The following is a 16520-nucleotide window of genomic DNA, read 5'->3' as shown; positions in this document are numbered from 1 at the left end:
CCTGCTTCTCCCTCTCTGACTCCCCTGCTTATGTTTCCTCTCTTGCTGTCTCTCTCTGTCCAATAAATGAATAAAATCTTTTTAAAAATAAATAAATAAATAAAAATAAGGGCTTTTGGTTTTGGTTTTGGCTCCTGCCAATCAAATCAAATTCATCAATATTGTTTGTTCTGTGTATACATGTGTGCGTGTGTGTGTGTGTGTGTGTGTGTATACAGAGGTTGTAAATGTAGATTTCTAGACTTTCATACACAGAAATATTTTGGGTTATGGTATAAAGAAGAAATCTAATTTTATTTTTTCCATGTGCATAATCAGTCATCTCAGCGCCATATATCACATACTCCAGTCCTGTCCCCCACTGGCCTGTATGTCGTCCCTGAAACACACCAAGGGTCTGTACCTACCAATACCTGCTCTGTAGGCTCTGTTCTGTTAGGGTCTCACTGAGTTTCAATTCCTTGCCTCTCTGTCCAATCCCACACACTCTTCCATGAGGAATGAAGCTCAAATGCTGAGCCCAGAACTATGACACTGTCCTACAGGAAACAGTCTGGCTGGAGAGGCTTGCGATGATCTGACCCTAACCGGCTCTATGGGCCCATTTCCTACCTCTCCTCCTCCTCCCCTCATCCTTGCCTCTTTATGCCTCGTCCCCCCCTCCGTGGCTTTGCACCTGTCATTCCCCTCTGTGAGGCCCTTTCTATCCTTTTCCCCTGACAAACTTCTTTTCTTCCCGTAAGACTCATGGGCATCTCTAGAGCCTTCTCATTCTCCCCTAGGCAGAATTGAGGGCCTCTTTTCTCTAATGCACACCCCATCCTGCCTTGTAATAGTAATCCGCCCTGGTCACTACTGGCTTCTTGGTCTGGTTCCCTCCTTGGGGCAGATGTCGCCCACACCAGGATCTTTCCTTCTCGGCCTTTACACCCACAGCTCTTCGCACTCTGCTGGGGATGTCTTTTACATTGTTCTGCAAGCTGGAAGTCTTGGGTTCAAATTTCAGCTGCACTTCCTGAGCTGATTGTAACTACAGACAAGTCCCTTCCCTTCCTGGGCCCCCGTGTCTTCACCTGTTGGAGCAGGATGGACTATTTGTAAAGAGTTAACATTTCCATCTGGAAATTTCATTCAGTTTCCATCTCTAGAATTTGGGGTTCCCACTAAAGCCATTCTTCATTCATAATTTCCAAAGATTGGAAACAACCCAAATGTTCCTGAACTGGTGAATGGATAGACAAACTCTGTTACATCCTTACAATGGAACACTTAGCAGCAGTGTCAAGGAACAAGCTATTGATATACCCAGTAACGTGAATGAATCTCAAATGCATTCTGCTAAGTGAAATAAGCCAGACTCAAAAAACCACAGTCTGTATAATTCCATTTTCATAACATTCTGTAAAAGGCAGAACTGTAGGGACAGAAAACCACTTGGTGGCCATCTTCGGGGTAGGGATGGGGTAGACTACAGAGGAGCAGAAAGGACTATGGGAGGTGACAGAACTGTCCTGTATCCAGATCATGGTCACAGGATTGGGTACATTTGTCAAAACTCATAGAACTGTACACCCAGAAGAGTGACTCTTGAATGCACATAAACTATACCTCCATTTTTTAAAATGAACCCATTAAAGAGCCCAAGAGCGTTAGGATGTCTCCCTACCTAGGTGTCAGAAGGGTGACATCAGATGCAAGACGGGGCTTCAGGCATGAGGAGTGGATGGCGGGGTTCTCTGACATTGTTTGTGTGGGAGGGAAGTTGGAAGGGGCTTCCCTTTGAGCATGAGCAGAAGACCCCTGGGGCAGGGCCAGGGAGGGAGCCCTGATGGCAGGGCAACCTGATCTCCCCCAACAGACCTCTGTCGCAGGGGCCAGAAGATGGGCATTTCATTTCCAAGTGCAGAACGAATTTCAGAGACTTTAAATCACTCGCTGAAGTCATGAACAGCACATGACCTAGTGGGACTCGAGCTCCGTGCTCTGCAGCACCCTACTCCACTTCACCACGTGCCTGGGCTCGCTGCACTCCTGATCCGTAGCCCTCCTCTGGGGCCTAGTCTGATCTCATGCCTGTCTCCAGTCTCAGGATTTATTCCAAGGGACCCAAAGGTGGAGTCAGTATTTCACTTCTAAGCTGCTCACCAGCTGCTCACATGCTGACTTGCAGTAGCCACTAGGAATCTTTCCCCTCTCCCTTCCCAGGTGGACCATCCTGGCAAGGGGAGGGTTCAGGAAGAGTCTGACTTCCCCCAAATCCCACCCCTCGCCAGCTCCTTCCCAAGGCGGTCTACAGTCCCAAGACACTCGCCTCCGTTCTCCTTCTCACTGCCCACTCTGGTATAACCCTCCTTGTCCAGTCATTCATCCAGAATACAGTCTCCAGGGGTCAGCTGTGTGTTGGGCACAGTGCTACAGAGCCTTTGGCCAACATCCACCCCCCGTGGAGCCGGCAGGATGGTGGAGTGGCCACATAGAAGGGCTCTGGGGTCAGGTGAAGCAAGACTCAAAGCTGGCTCTGCCCTTACTGGCCTTGGACGAATGACTTCACCTCTCTGAGTCTCCATTTGTTTGTGTGGTGGGAATGACCATCATTCTTACACCTCATAGAAGTTAGATGTGGGCAAATGAGATAATGCATGCAAAGCCCCTAGAAAGCTGTCCACTAATTGGTGCTAGTGCAGAAATTTCTCTGGAAGGGAGATGTAAACAGAGCATGAGCAGACAGCTCTCGGGTCTCCGAGGAACCCATGAACTCAGCCTCTGGGTGGGAGGGGGAGGAAAGCTTCACTGAGCAGGTAGTGGGAATGAATCGGTGGCACTCCTGCCAGGGGCCTGGGGATATGAGAAGGAAGGGGAATGATTTCTGGTTGGTTTTGAGAATTCAGTGTGTTGGTACATGTAAACTACTTGAAACTCTTCCTGGCCTACGGCGCAAACCATGGAAGAAATGTTAGTGAGGACGGTGAAGGTGATGTGGAGTGATTTAGGCCACTACTTGAAGCAAGCATTGGTGGGGCTCTCTCTCACCTGGGTCTTCATTCTCTCCACAGCGTGAAAGACTCCAGCTCCTTGAGGATTCTGGTCTACAGCCCCAGAGACCCTGTGAGTGGAAAACAGAGGAATAAAGGTGAAGAGAGGTCCTGGAGTCTGGGAAAGAGAGGAGGGGACAGAAATGTGAGAAGGCAATGGGAGGGGTGTGGGATGTGATGAGGATGGGATGGGATGGGCGAAGCACCCGCCCTCCCCCCCCCACCACCATGAAGCTCCACTTCCAAGGCAAGGGGCACCACCTCAGAAAACCTGCGAGCTTGACCAGCTGTGCAGGTCTGCCCGGCTCTGTCATGATTTTAGCACTGAGAGTTCCAGATCCCTCCGTCCTGGGAAAATCAAGTCAGCTGGTTATCCTCCTGGCCCTGCCTCCCCTCCAGCCTCAGAAACAACCCTATCTGACCCCCAGGTCCTTAGCCCCAACTCACCCTTTTCTGGAAGGCTCAGGAAGGACAGGGCAACTCAGGCCCAGCCATGGCTGGCCAGGGCCTCCATGAGTCCCCGTGGTTCAGAGGACAGGAATGGCGTCCTGGGCTCCGAGATGCAGACTTCACGCAGGCTCCCCAGGGGCTGGCAGATGTAGTGCGGATTACCCCAGCACTAATCCCTCCACATGCCCTCCACCATTAGGATTAGTTCCAGGGGTCCCTGAGCGGCAGGGAGGAGGGCACATCTGTCAGGGAGCCTGGGCAACACCAAGTGATCCAAGATGCTCCAGGCTGGCGGGCAAGGGAATGCTCTCTCCAGAAGGAGTGTCTGCCAAGCCCAGTGTGCCAGAGAGATGACCCACAGGCCTCCCAGACCCATCCGTGCCCCCACACCAGCTCCTCAGCTGCCCCTGAGGCACCTGGCATTCCAACGAACATAGTTTGAAGACCACCAGGGGTCAACCCAGTTGTTAAATATTCAGATAACCTGTTCTGTCACTGCTCGTGTAGACCTTTTTATTTCTTCATCTACAAAATGGGGATAGTCCTATCTTGGTGACCGGGAGGGTTAAATGGCAGCATGCTGGTGAAGCAGGTAGCCTGGGACCTGCCACTGAGTAAAGACCCCATAAAGGCCAGCTTCCTGTGACCACGTAGCTTTGCGGTGCAATTCTACCCAGCCCCCGTGTCAGACATCAGATCCTTCCCGGTGAACATTCTAGAAAGTTACTATCCCATTGGGTTTCCTTGACACAAAAAGTGTAAATATATTCGCCTTCCTGCCCCTAGACATGGCTGCACATTGGGATCACCTGGAGAGCTTTGAACCCACTGGTGTCTGGGTTCCACACCTAGAGATGCTCAGGGACGTGGCCTCGGTGATGCCACTATGTGGTCAAGGTTAGGAAGCACTGCCCCAGAGCAGTATGTCTCCACTTTAAATGTCTGTAGGAACAGCCTGGGGTCAAGTCAAACTGCAGGCTCTGAGTCAGGGGGTTGGAGCAGGACACAAGATTCTGCACCTCTAACCAGCTCCCAGGTGAGGTCGAGGCTGGGCCGTGGACCACATTTTGAGGAGCATGTCTCCTCTACAGTTCGTGGATCACACCAGCTTCCATACCCTTATCTCAGTAGGGTCCCACAGTTGTCTCCCAGCCACCTGGGGTTGACAGGACTGGAACGATTCTCCCCACTTTGTTGATGCTTAGGGTCCCCTATGTGAAGGGGTGGAGACAGACCTTCTGGATCTCAGTCTGTGTCCCCTGTAGCCAAAACTCCAGGCTAGCCCAGAATAGAGACTTACTAAATTAGAACAAGAAGAAGGCTGAGTGGTTTTGCCCCAACTTCACGTTGTAGGGCTGGTGAAACCGGCTCTGAGAGAGGAGGTGACTTCCCAGAGTCACATAGCAAGCTTAGGGACACAGCGGGGCGGGGACCCGTGTCTTCTCTACCTGGCCACTTGGCCAGTCTTTGCCGGGCAGCCTGCTGCTGGGTCACAGATTGTGTGCCAACACTGTTTCCTGAATATTGGGGCGACTCCCATGTTGTCTCCCACCCCCTCAAGGGTGAGGGCCACATCTCACTCTGGTTTGTCTCCAGACCGGGGCCAAATACTCACATCAGTCCACATCAGGGTTCCACACCTCTACTGACAAAGACCCTCACCCCCAGGACACCAGCTGCTTCCAGAGCTCCTCCCTCCCCAAAGCAGCCACCTGTCATCAACCCAGCCCAGTTTTGCCCCTTCTGAAGTTAAGCCAGGGAGAATCCGCAGCATGTCATACAGCAAAGTGGACACGTGGTGGCAGCAGAGGCCCGTATGTAGAACCCTTGGGCCCGGGAGCGCTTCCCTTCCTCTAGGCATTTGTCCAGGGCTTTCTGTGTGTGAGCAAAGATAATCCCCACGACAGCCCCCTGAGGGAGGAGTCATCGTCCTCTTTATACAGGAGAGACATCATATCAGTCCTTTACTTAAACAACCTTCCGTGCCTGCCCACTGCTCTTCGAAAGAATCAAAATTCAACCCTTGAGTCAGACTGCAGGGGTTTGAATCCCAGCTCCACCACTGACTACGCGCCCTTGGTTGGATTTCTTGGGCTTCTGCTGGACCCCCGAGTGTTGATCGGTAAAGAGAACAATAAAATAGAGCCTGCCCCCTTAGGGTGAGAGTGTGGATTGCACTAGCTAAGCACATGTGAGCCACTGTGATGACCAACATCCCATTTTGTCTCCTCCCAGCGCTCCCCACTCATGCCCCTGCGGCTGGTCTCTTCCCCTCTCTTCATCCCTGTTCTGCCCACCTTCCCCTTCTCCCCCACCTCCCCCTCCCATCCCTTCCACCCTCTTCTCTCCATTATTCTCCCTCTAGTTTCAGAACTCGTTCCAGTTGTCCCAACACTTCCTGGAGGCGTTTCCTGATGTCTCTTCTCTGAAGACCATGCTCAGGTTTTTAGAACTAGGAGCAGGACTTGTAACACAGAGGGGGAGAAGGGGCTCCCGAGTTCAAGTGGATTGTGGGCTTGAGGGACTCTTGCTGGCTTCCTCTGTCTGTCCCCGTCCTGAAACTCTCTCTCCGGAGGTCCCCGTGGCTTGCTGCCCAGGTTGTTTTGAGGTTGCTCTCTCGTCCCCAAGTCCGCTCCAGAACATCCCCAGAGACAGAAAATGACTGTACCTACCCTCAGCATCAGGATTGTTTGGAATGGAGAAAGGGGCCAAAAAGATGTCAAGGACAAACTAAACTTGAAAAAGGAAAGTATCTTTCCCAGAGGATCTGGGAAGATACTTAGCATTTTTCCCCGGTCAGTCTCATGTTGATTAATTGATCCATCTGTCCGCTCACTTTTCTTTTCTTTTTTTTTTTAAGATTTTATTTATTTATTTGACAGACAGAGATCATAAGTAGGCAGAGAGGCAGGCAGAGAGAGAGGAAGGGAAGCAGGCTCCCTGCTGAGCAGAGAGCCCGATGGGGGGCTTGATCCCAGGACCCTGGGACCATGAGCTGAGCCCAAGGCAGAGGCTTTAACCCACTGAGCCACCCAGGTGCCCCTGTCCACTCACTTTTCCACTGAGTCGCCCAACAAACACTTACCAAGGATCTACCATTTGCAAAATCTTACGCTCGGATCTGGGGGTAGACTTAGGGCAAGGCAGAGGTAGCAACAAGCAATCATTGTCAACACATGTGTATTTTTAAAATTTATACATGTAAGTAATCTATACACCCCACATGGGGCTTGAACTCATGACCCAAGACCAAGCATTACAGGCTCTGCTGACTGAGTGAGCCAGGCACCCCAGCATGTAGTTGTTCAGCACCTACTAAGTGCTGGACACTGTTCCAGGTGCTTGAACTATCTCCGTGAACAAGGCAGGTCCCTGACCTTGTAGAACTTCCATTCTAGCAGAAGCAGCCGAGCAAGTAAGTAGCACATTAGACCGTGTTGCAGGCTGTGCAAAGTAAGCAGAGCTGGAGGTGAGGGTTCTAGGGTTACACTGGGAGGTCAGGATGGCCTCCTTGAGAAAGAAACATCCAGCAAACCACCCAAAGGAGGTAAGGGAGTTAGGTATATGGCCAGGAGAGGAAGAGTCCCTGGTGGGGGGGAACATCCAATGCAAAGGCCTCTTGGAGGGCGAGAATGTGCCCAGTGTGCCAAAGGAAAAAGCAAGGAGATGGGAGTCTGGAGCAGACTGGGGGACAGGGCAGTCAGCCAGGTGTGGAAGGTAATGAGGGACCGGGTCATGGGAAACCTCATGGACTGCGGGAAGGACGTTGGTTCTCACTCTGAGTGACATCGGAGCCCTTGCAGGGTGTGGAGTAGAGAAGTGGCAGGACTTGACTCACATTTTTAAAGGACCACTCAGGCTTGTGTGTGGAGGGCCAGGGTAGGGGCAGGGAGGCCAGGGCTCTGTTCGGAAGCAGCCGTGGAGGCACCTAGAGTCCCAGACTCCGGACATGCTTCAAAGTTGGACCCCGTAGGACTTGCTGGTGAATTAGAGCAGAACAGGAAAGAGAAGACTCAGGAAGGGTCCCAGAGGTTTTGGACTAAGCCACCAGAAAGGGGAAACCTGTGTGTGGGAGGGGTTTGGGGCAAAGGGACAGTGTTCAGGACTCTCATTAATTCTGAGCCGAGTGAAAGTACTGAAGTAGGCAATGGGCCATTTGAATCTGGAACTTAGAGGTCCGTATCAAAGATATAATTTAGAAAATCACTGACATTAGAAAATAGTAGAGAATATTTAAAGCCATCACCAGGGAGTAAAATGAAGTGGAGGGTCTGAGCCCTGAGCCCTGAGGTAGAGGAGCTATGAGTGTGGGATGAAGGCAAAGACCACGGAGTCATGCATCGTGGGTGCAAATCGGCTTCACCGGGGGACCCAGATGCGGCGGGTCAGCAGTTAATGAAGTGCTGGTGTGTCGTGCAGTCTCTCATCATCATATGGAGAGACGTTCAAGGTTCAGGGCATAGACGGAAACATACTGGTGTGTTCTCCAGAAGATCCCCCCCACGCCCTGCCCCAACTACTCTACTGTATAGACCAAGTGAGGTCAGCCTTGCAAGTAAAGAAAAGCTGGTCTGAGCTCAGGCACCAGGGAAATTGCTTGCGGGGCTGAGGTCCCTGAAGGCCCTGAGGGAAGGGGAGACCTTGCGCAGTGGTTTCTGCTTTGGGGAAGGGACCCTCCGCCTGGAGCCCACCTGCTGTCATCTCGTTGCTCGAACCTGGAGTGAGCCCCCAGGGTCTTCCCATACAATCCAGATTTTTCCAAGGTCCATCCCCTGACCTAGAGCTCATCAACATAAGCCTGCCCGCTAGGGATGGAGCTCAGTAAGAGTGTAACAAACCACAGGGGTAGAAATCAGCTGGGCTCCTAAGAGGAATTCCAGCTGTTGTTGGCAATAGGGGGGGTGGGGAGACACTGGAGGGGGAAGGAAGAGCCTGGAGTAATGGTACAAAGTCCACGATATCCGTGTAGTCCACACCAGATGCGAGGAACTATCCATCCCTCTGAGCGAGGGATGGAAACATGGTTGTGGAGGCCCAAGACACAGCTGTTGGTGGCTGTGGCCAGCTAGGAACAATGTCCTTGCCACTGTCAGAGAGTGAGTCGCTGGTAAGTCTCCTATAGCTGGGGATGGTGCAGGGTGGGGGGGTGGTCTGTGTGGTGGTATATTCAGCACTGTGATAGGTTCACGCCGTGGGCTCTGGCCTGAGCAGCTGCTAGAGGCCCTTCAGTGTTGCCTGGCCCACTCTGGAAAAGAAGGCAAGTTTATTTAGCCCTCCACCCTGGTCTGTTTCCTCAGATCACTGGCGTATGTTTTTGATGGATCATCACCTGTGGGCTGTCATGAGCCTGGGATGAGCCAGATCATTTGCCCTTTCCAGAGCCCTGCTCTCCATAGGAACCCAGAAGTCAGCATTCTGCCTGACATGTCAGGTGTACCCTTCCCTTTCCTAGCTGCCCACAGAAGATGAGGGAGTGCTGATCTAATTGCACCTTGAACAAGCCATACCAAAGCTCCCTTGTACCCACCATCTGCAGGGGGCAAGTGTGGAAGAGCAAGAGAATTCCATATTGACAGGGCCCACAACTGGGAGGCAGCGGCTATAAACAGAGTTCCATTGTCAGACTGGGTCATATCGGGAAATCTTAGCACATGGCAAAGGTGCTTAGAACCTTAGGAATCTAGCTGGGTGAAGAGAATAGCCACCCCATAGCCTAAATCAGGTCTATGGCAGTCAGAATCCACTGCCACCAATTTGGCTATTATGAACTGGTCAGATGCCCAAGTTCTTGAGATAGACCTTGAGCCACAAGCCAGCATTTCTTGCAAGTGAGTCCTACTGTGTGAGTACGAGTGCTTCATGGGTCAAGTGGATCTTCACTGGGCCACCTCAGACCTCCATGATGGTTTTGTTATTGGTAGGTCTAGGTAAGAATTTAGTGTCCAGTGTTTTATTGTGAGCTCGTTCACATATCACCTACCTTTGCACTTTGTGACCAAATTGCTTTATCTGTTTCCACAGCAGAGATGCTCCTGATGGTCTAGTTCTAGGTGGTCCCATGACCTGGCCATACAGCAAGACCATTAGCAATGGCCCATGAAGCTGCGTGAAAGGGACTGTTGACAAAGGTGTGAGAAGCATCTAAAGAGAGTGCAGTTCCCCTGGGCTGGAAAACTGGGGGGGATGCACCTCCCCCTGGCTCCAAAGGGAACCTGGAAGAAGAAGGTCCCGTCGAGAGAGCCTCCCTGAGAGGAGTGATCCTCTATGAAGGAACCCAGCCAGCCCTAAAGCAGCCTGACACAACCCCAGAGTGGAGAGTGGACTTCGAGAGGCAAGGAGAAGGTACCTGACCCATAAGGGAGGCTTGTGGTTTTAGGTAGGGAGGTCATGGGAAGACAGACCTGAGGGCGTGTGGTAACTCACCAAACCCTCACAACACGCAAGGAGGGTGATCGTGCTACTCTCCCCATTTGACAGTTGAGCAAACTGAGGTAGAGCGAGAATGAACAACTTAGAATTGTCTGAGAGCACACAGCTGGGAGTGGATAGAGGTGGGATTTAAAGCCAGGCTGTGAGGCTCCAGAGATCCTGCTCTTAAAAAAAAAAAAAATAGGTTATAGGAGAGTCATCATAAAAGGAGGGTGCAGAAAACCCATAAGACTGTGACGAACCATCAGAGATGCTATTTAGGAAGCACTGACTGACTATATACCAGCCCCAGTGTTGGGTCCTGTGGGGGGCAGTAGACAGAGGAACAAGATGCCATCCTTGCCCCCAGAGAGTTTATAATCTAGTTGGAAGATGGGGAGGGAATCCAGAAATGTGCGCAAATCAAATCCCAGCAGATGGTGATACTTTCTACTGCCAAACTGAAGATAAAATGCTGGGAGCTCACCAAGGACAGACACTATTCCCAGCTGGGTTAAGGAAGCTTTCTGGAGGTATAGTTTAGGAACCACTGAAGAAGTTTAATAGTTGAAAGGGGAAGATAGGGGCACCTGGGGGGCTCAGTTGGTTGGGCGTCTTCCTTTGGCTCAGATCATGGTCTCGGGGTTTTCAGGATCCTGGGATCAAGCCCCGCCTCAAGCTCCCTGCTCAGCGGGAAGCCTGCTTCTCCGTCTCCCACTCCCCCTGCTTGTGTTCCCTCTCTTGCTGTGTCTCTCTGTCAAATAAATAAAATCTTTTTTAAAAAAGGATGGGGGAAGATAAGGAATTCCAGGGGAAGAAATCATGCAAGCAAAGATGTGGATGCATTTGGGGGATGACCAGCCATCTGGTTTGATTGGAGATGCTTTTAGGTGGGGCCCCAACAAGGCACTAAGCCACACCGGATCCCATGGTGAGGTAGTGATTTCCTTCTAGTTCTCCTCATGGAGGAAAGTCTTAGCTTGGTGCTAACGTATCTCTCAAACACTAGTAGTTACTAATCTCTCTTTTTAACCCCAAATTCCCAGGCTCAGACTTTTCCAGTGGGCAACCAAGCTCTGGTTGGAACTTTAGTAACATGGTTCTGTCTTCACTGTCTGCTTCTTCTTTTTTTTCTTTTTTTGACAGTTATGTTCTATTTTAGCCAAACCATACAGCTTTTTAATGTACAGTTAGTTATGTTTATTATGACTTTTCTTTCACAGGTACATTTATTTAAGGAAACGAGTCCGTTTAAAGGGACGATATTGAGTTAAACATTCAGGTGGTTTGTGGCTCTGGCAAAAATCACAAAGCGGGTACCCGATGACTGAAGTTTAGGATATTCCAGCACATGTGGGAGAGTAAGGGGATGGGGGGCAAGCCTGGAAAAGGGGTCAGATCATGGAGGGGCTGAACACCCCAGTAAGGAGTGTGGCCTTTCTTCTGTCAACCACAGCAGGTGTAGACTCAAGAACAGGCATGAACTTGCCCACTTGGCAGAGCTTGGCTCTGGCCTCTGAGCAGAGGGGAAGGGGAAGGGGAAGACTGGGAGCTGCGGCAGCCCAGGAGAGGCCATTATAAGACTCGAGGTGAACAGGGACAGGGCCCCGGACTAGGTTAATGTGGTCAGCCGAAAGAGAGGAGGAGCCGGGTTCTGGAGCCCCCTCAGGTTGTTCTTAGAGCGTAACACAGCTGACCGAGTGAGGACGGCTTCCTTTCCCAAAGGCGATTGGTTTTTCGGCCTCCAATCCTGCTCTCCAGTGTGATTTACTAAGAAAATCCAATAGTCTCTGACTGGGTTTTACTGAGTAAAGATAACATCCGAAGAGGCCAGCCCACCCCAGTCTGTCTGACCTCTTTAGGGGGAGTTTGAAGTGCAGTCAGAGATGATGGAGAAAACTGAGTCATGTCTCCTTACTCTGTGTCTCCTCATGGGGAAAGTCCGCTGCCGGCTTGACCTCTTGCGATGACTCATTCTATTCCATACGATGAACATCTGATTTTCTAAGACCTTCAGCTTCATCTCACTGAACATAAGCCGTTCAAGGACCTTGTCCTGGAGGGCAAAGCAGGCGTGCAATCTCTCCACTTCTTTTGTGTTCAAGATGTGGCTGTTGGCTTTGATTTCAGGAGGCTTTGGTTTCTCTGCCTCTTCCTAGACTCCCCGCACCCCAAAAAAGGAAATGTTGGTTAATAGTGATTTATAAACAGCCCGTTAATCAGTCCACACCAAGCAGCCTTCAAGGAGAGCATCTTTGCCACATCTTGTGGGTGAGAGAGTTGGGGTCCAGTGAGGAAAGGCCCTCTTCTCAGTTTGGGAGCCCCTGAACTCCTAGGACCCATACTTGCCTTTGGTTCCTAGGAATAAATGAAATGGCCTGCTCGTCTGTACTCACCTCGGGGGACAGAAAGCACTTAACCAAGATACAGCTGTCTCCTGGAGAGTGTGTTTCTCCCAGCGTGCCTGAGACTGTTGTCAGGCCTCATAAAAGTCACCACCTGCCAACTTTTTCTGTGGTCTCATGACACGCTCTGATCTCTGTAATCCTCATCTTTCTATACACCATTAGTAATACTTAATTTTTTTTTTCTTTTTGGAGTCAGCTACAAGTTCCTCATCGTTAAAACCATTTTAAATATTTCAGGCATGCAGGGGCACTTGGGTGGCTCAGTTAGTTAAGCATCTGCCTTCAGCTCAGGTCGTCCTGGGATCCAGTCCCGCATCAGGCTCCCTGCTTGGCGGGGAGCCTGCTTCTCCGTTCCCCCTCTGCCTGCCGCTATCCCTGCTTGGTGCTGTCTGTCTCTCTCTCTCTCTCTGTCAAATAAATAAATAAAAATCTTAAAAAATTAATTTCAGGGGCGCCTGGGTGGCTCAGTGGGTGAAGCCTCTGCCTTCAGCTTGGGTCATGGTCTCGGGGTTCTGGGATCGAGTCCCGCATCGGGCTCTCTGCTCAGCGGGGAGCCTGCTCCCCCCGCCGCCTGCCTCTCTGCCTACTGTGATATCTCTCTCTCTGTCAAATAAATAAAAATTAAAAATCTTTAAAAAATTAATTTCAGACATGCAAAAAAAGGTGAATATTACAGCAAATACCCACATTCCCATACCAGTATGAGAAATAAAATAGGACAAATGTAACTGGAGTCCCCTGTGGGTCCTTCTCATAGAGTTTCCTCTCCCTCTGAACCTCATCTCAACGGCAATCCCGAACTCAGAAGTTATTTTTCCCATATATTTCTTTACAACAGTGGTTCTCAGTGGGAGGCTCTTTTGCCTCCCCCACTGGACATTTGGCAATGTCTGACATTGTTGGTTGTCACAATAGGGGGGCCGGGAGGTGCTCTTAGCATTTGTGGGTAGAAGCTAAGGATGTCACTAAATATGGTACAATCCACAGGACCGGCCCTCACAATCAAGAATTATCTCACTCAAAATATCAAACGCCCAGAGGTGGAGAGATCCAACCTTAATATATTTTCCCTATGCACAGGCATCCACAGACAAGGCGGGGTATGGTCTCATGTGCTTTTTTAACTTTCCATAAAAGGTGTAGCAATCTGTGTACATTTACACGGTCTTCCTTAAACCGTTCTAGAGATGCATCTATGTTCCGTTGGTATCTTTAGTTCATCCATTTAAAATTTTCCCACTTTAAAGTAATGGTTACTGTTGCCAAACCATGTTGACGTCAGACATGAAGTAGGAGAGTCTGGGACGGTCCCCCATTTTTTTAACAAGTTTTTTTCTCTTCGTTTTCTTTCTATTGAAGTATGACTAGTATACAGTGTATACTAATTGATGTATACTTGGGTATACAACATGGTGATTCTATGACTGTATAAATACATTTTTCAGTGCTCATCAAGATAAGTGTACTCTTAACCCCCTTTACATATTTCATTCCTTCCCCACCTACCTCCCCTCTGGCAACCACCAGTTCTTTGTTTTGTTTTGCTTTTTGTCTAGGGATGGTCTCTATTTCACAGCCCAGGCAACTGACGTCTTGTAAAAGAAGTGCTTTGTCCTCCATCCCCCAAGTGGGAGTTGTAGAACAGGGGCTTAGACCCAGAGCTGTGGATATTTCAGTCCTGCCCCCATTATCCTGACATCTTCCCTGTCCCCCATCCCCCCAGGCTAGCTGTAAATGTCCCATCATCCTTAGCTGAAGCTAAGGCCCCTCTTGCTCACCTTCGGGGGCTCTGGGGGAGTGGGCTTGAGTTCATGCTTGACCAGCCAGTTGCTAAGCAACAGCAGAAGGAATAGGAAGCCAAACAAGGCTGGCTTATAGCCTATCAGCCAAGCCACCAGTGCTCCTACGGTGCCCGAGGAAGCAAGTATCCCATGGAGATACCTAAAAAGAGACATTATTTCCCCCAGCATTATGGCTTGGAGGCACCCAGGCCCCAAGACCCTGCCTTGGTGACCCCTCTAGGACAGTTGCCCTCCATGACAGGAGCCGTGGCCGCCCCCTCCTCTGAGTCATAACCAGCCGCCCTGCTGCCGCATAACAATAACATTAACTACTCCTATGTCTTAAGCAGCCACTGTGTGCCAGACTTTGACAGGCAGTTTGTAAGCAACATCTCATGATGTCCTCATAACAGCCAGGTGATGTCGGCTAGAGTGATACCTCATTTATTCAACAGTACTTCTGGCCCTCACCACTGGGAATAAAATGGCCAGCAGCACAGAGCCCTTACCCTCATTGTGAGGGAGACTGCAAAGAAAAACTACCCAAGATCTGGAAATAAGACGAAGAGATTACTCCAAGCATGTCTATGCAGTCATATTAGAATATTGTCCAGTTGGTCTACCTGTTGGTCATCTGATGCTTTAGGGGAAGGTAACTTTGACAATACTGTTTAATATTGGTTAGAGTCCTGACTCTGTAAAGTCAGATGTTACCTTTGTAAAAGTTGGATAAGTTGCTCCAGCAATTACACTTCGGGATATAGATCTAAAATAATTGAAAGCTGGATCTTTTTCTTTTCTTTAAGATTTTACTTTTTAATTTGACAGAGAGTGAGCACAAGCGGGGGTGGGGGCAGTGAGGGAGAGGGAGATGTAGTCTCTCTGCTGAGCAGGGAGTCCAATATGGGGCTTAATCCCAAGACCCTGGGATCATGACCTGAGCCGAAGGCAGAGGCCTAACCAACTGAGCCACCCAGGCACCCCAAAAGCTGGGTCTTAAAGAGCTATTTGTACACCCATGTTCATAACAGCATTATTCACAATAGCTAGAAGGTAGAAGCAACCCCAAAATCCAACAACAGATGAATGGATAAACAAAATGTGTGTACACATACAATGGAATTGTTCATCCTTAAAAAGGAAGGAAATTCAGAAAACCCTGAGGGTTGTTGCCACGTTCTCCTTTCCCATCCGCCATCCAACGTAGAACTGTTGCCAAGATGCAGTTCATGAAATCCCTTATGGGAAAGACCATCACTCTCAAGGCTGAACCCTCAAATACAATAGAAAATGCAAAGGCTGAGAACCAGGAGAAGAAAGGAATTCCTCCCGGTCAGCAGAGGCTGATTCTCACTGGCAAGCATGTGGAAGGTGGACATACTATGTCTGACTACGATGTTCGAAAGGAGTCCACTCTTCATCTTGTGTTGAAACTTTGTGGTGGCACAAAGAAAAGACAGAAGTCTTAGACCACGCCCAAGAAGAATAAGCATAAGAGAAAGAAGATTAAGCCAGCCATCCTGAAATACTATCTCTAAGGTAGATGAGAAGGGCTACATCAGTCACCTTTGCTGGGTGTGCCCTTCAAATGAATGTGACGCTGGTATTCTTATGGCTAGCACTTTGACAGATGTTATTGTAGCAAATGTTGTCTGACCTACTGCTTCGACAGACCAGAGGACACATAATTGTATATGGGTTAAAAAAAGACATGAACTAACATTTAAAAAAAAAAAAAAAAAGAGGGAGGGTGCCTGGGTGGCTCAGTGGGTGAAGCCTCTGCCTTCAGCTCAGGTCATGATCCCAGGGTCTTGGGATCAAGCCCCGAATAGGGCTCTCTGCTCAGTGGGGAGCCTGCTTCCCCTTCTCTCTCTGCCTGCCTCTCTGCCTACTTGTGATCTCTCCCTCTCTGTCAAATAAATAAATAAAATCTTAAAAAAAAAAAAAAGGGAATTTTGACATATGCTACAACATGGATTAACTTTGAGGTGATCATGCTCAGTGAAAGCAGCCAGTCACAAAAACACAAAAGTCATCTGACTCCACTCACATGAGATACCCAGAGTAGTTAAAGTTATAGAGACAGAAAGTAGCATGGTGTTTGCCCAGAGCTAGGAGGCAGGGAGAAATGACGAGTCATGGTTTAATGGGCACAGAATTTTATAAGATGAGAGTTCTGGAGATTGTACAACCATGAGAATATAATTAACTGCAGTGAACTATACACTTAAAAATGGTTAAGGTGACAAATTTTATATTATGTGTCTTTTACCACAAAATTTTTAAAATGGGTTAAGTTGCAAATGATTTGTTGTTGTTTTTGGAAATAGAGGCAAATGAGTTGTGCCTGATAGAAAAGATAACCTCAAAGTCTACAGTTTTATGTCCTTGGAAGACATTGAAACCATTTGTTTCTTATTTAACTTTGCAATTTTATTCCA

At 49.3% G+C, this 16520-nt stretch overlaps 1 protein-coding gene and 1 pseudogene across 2 annotated transcripts; one reads left to right on the top strand and one right to left on the bottom strand.

Moving 5' to 3' along the window:
• Positions 1-11748: 11748 nt before the first annotated feature.
• Positions 11749-14268, bottom strand: TEX46 (testis expressed 46; the record flags this gene model as incomplete). The annotated part of the gene is made up of 2 exons (XM_080801728.1): positions 11749-11946; positions 14077-14268. 2 exons carry the CDS (start codon positions 14266-14268, stop codon positions 11749-11751), a joined length of 390 nt encoding a protein of 129 aa, XP_080657854.1.
• Positions 14269-15299: 1031 nt separating this feature from the next.
• Positions 15300-15767, top strand: LOC308341874 (ubiquitin-ribosomal protein eS31 fusion protein-like; annotated as a pseudogene). Its single transcript has one exon. The product of its transcript is annotated as a ubiquitin-ribosomal protein eS31 fusion protein-like (transcript).
• The last annotated feature ends 753 nt before the right edge of the window (positions 15768-16520 follow it).

This window comes from Martes martes (genome assembly GCF_963455335.1).
Source record: "Martes martes genome assembly, chromosome: 4".
Lineage (NCBI taxonomy): Eukaryota > Metazoa > Chordata > Mammalia > Carnivora > Mustelidae > Martes > Martes martes.
Note: the sequence above shows the minus strand (reverse complement) of the source record. Positions and strands in the feature narration are given on the sequence as shown.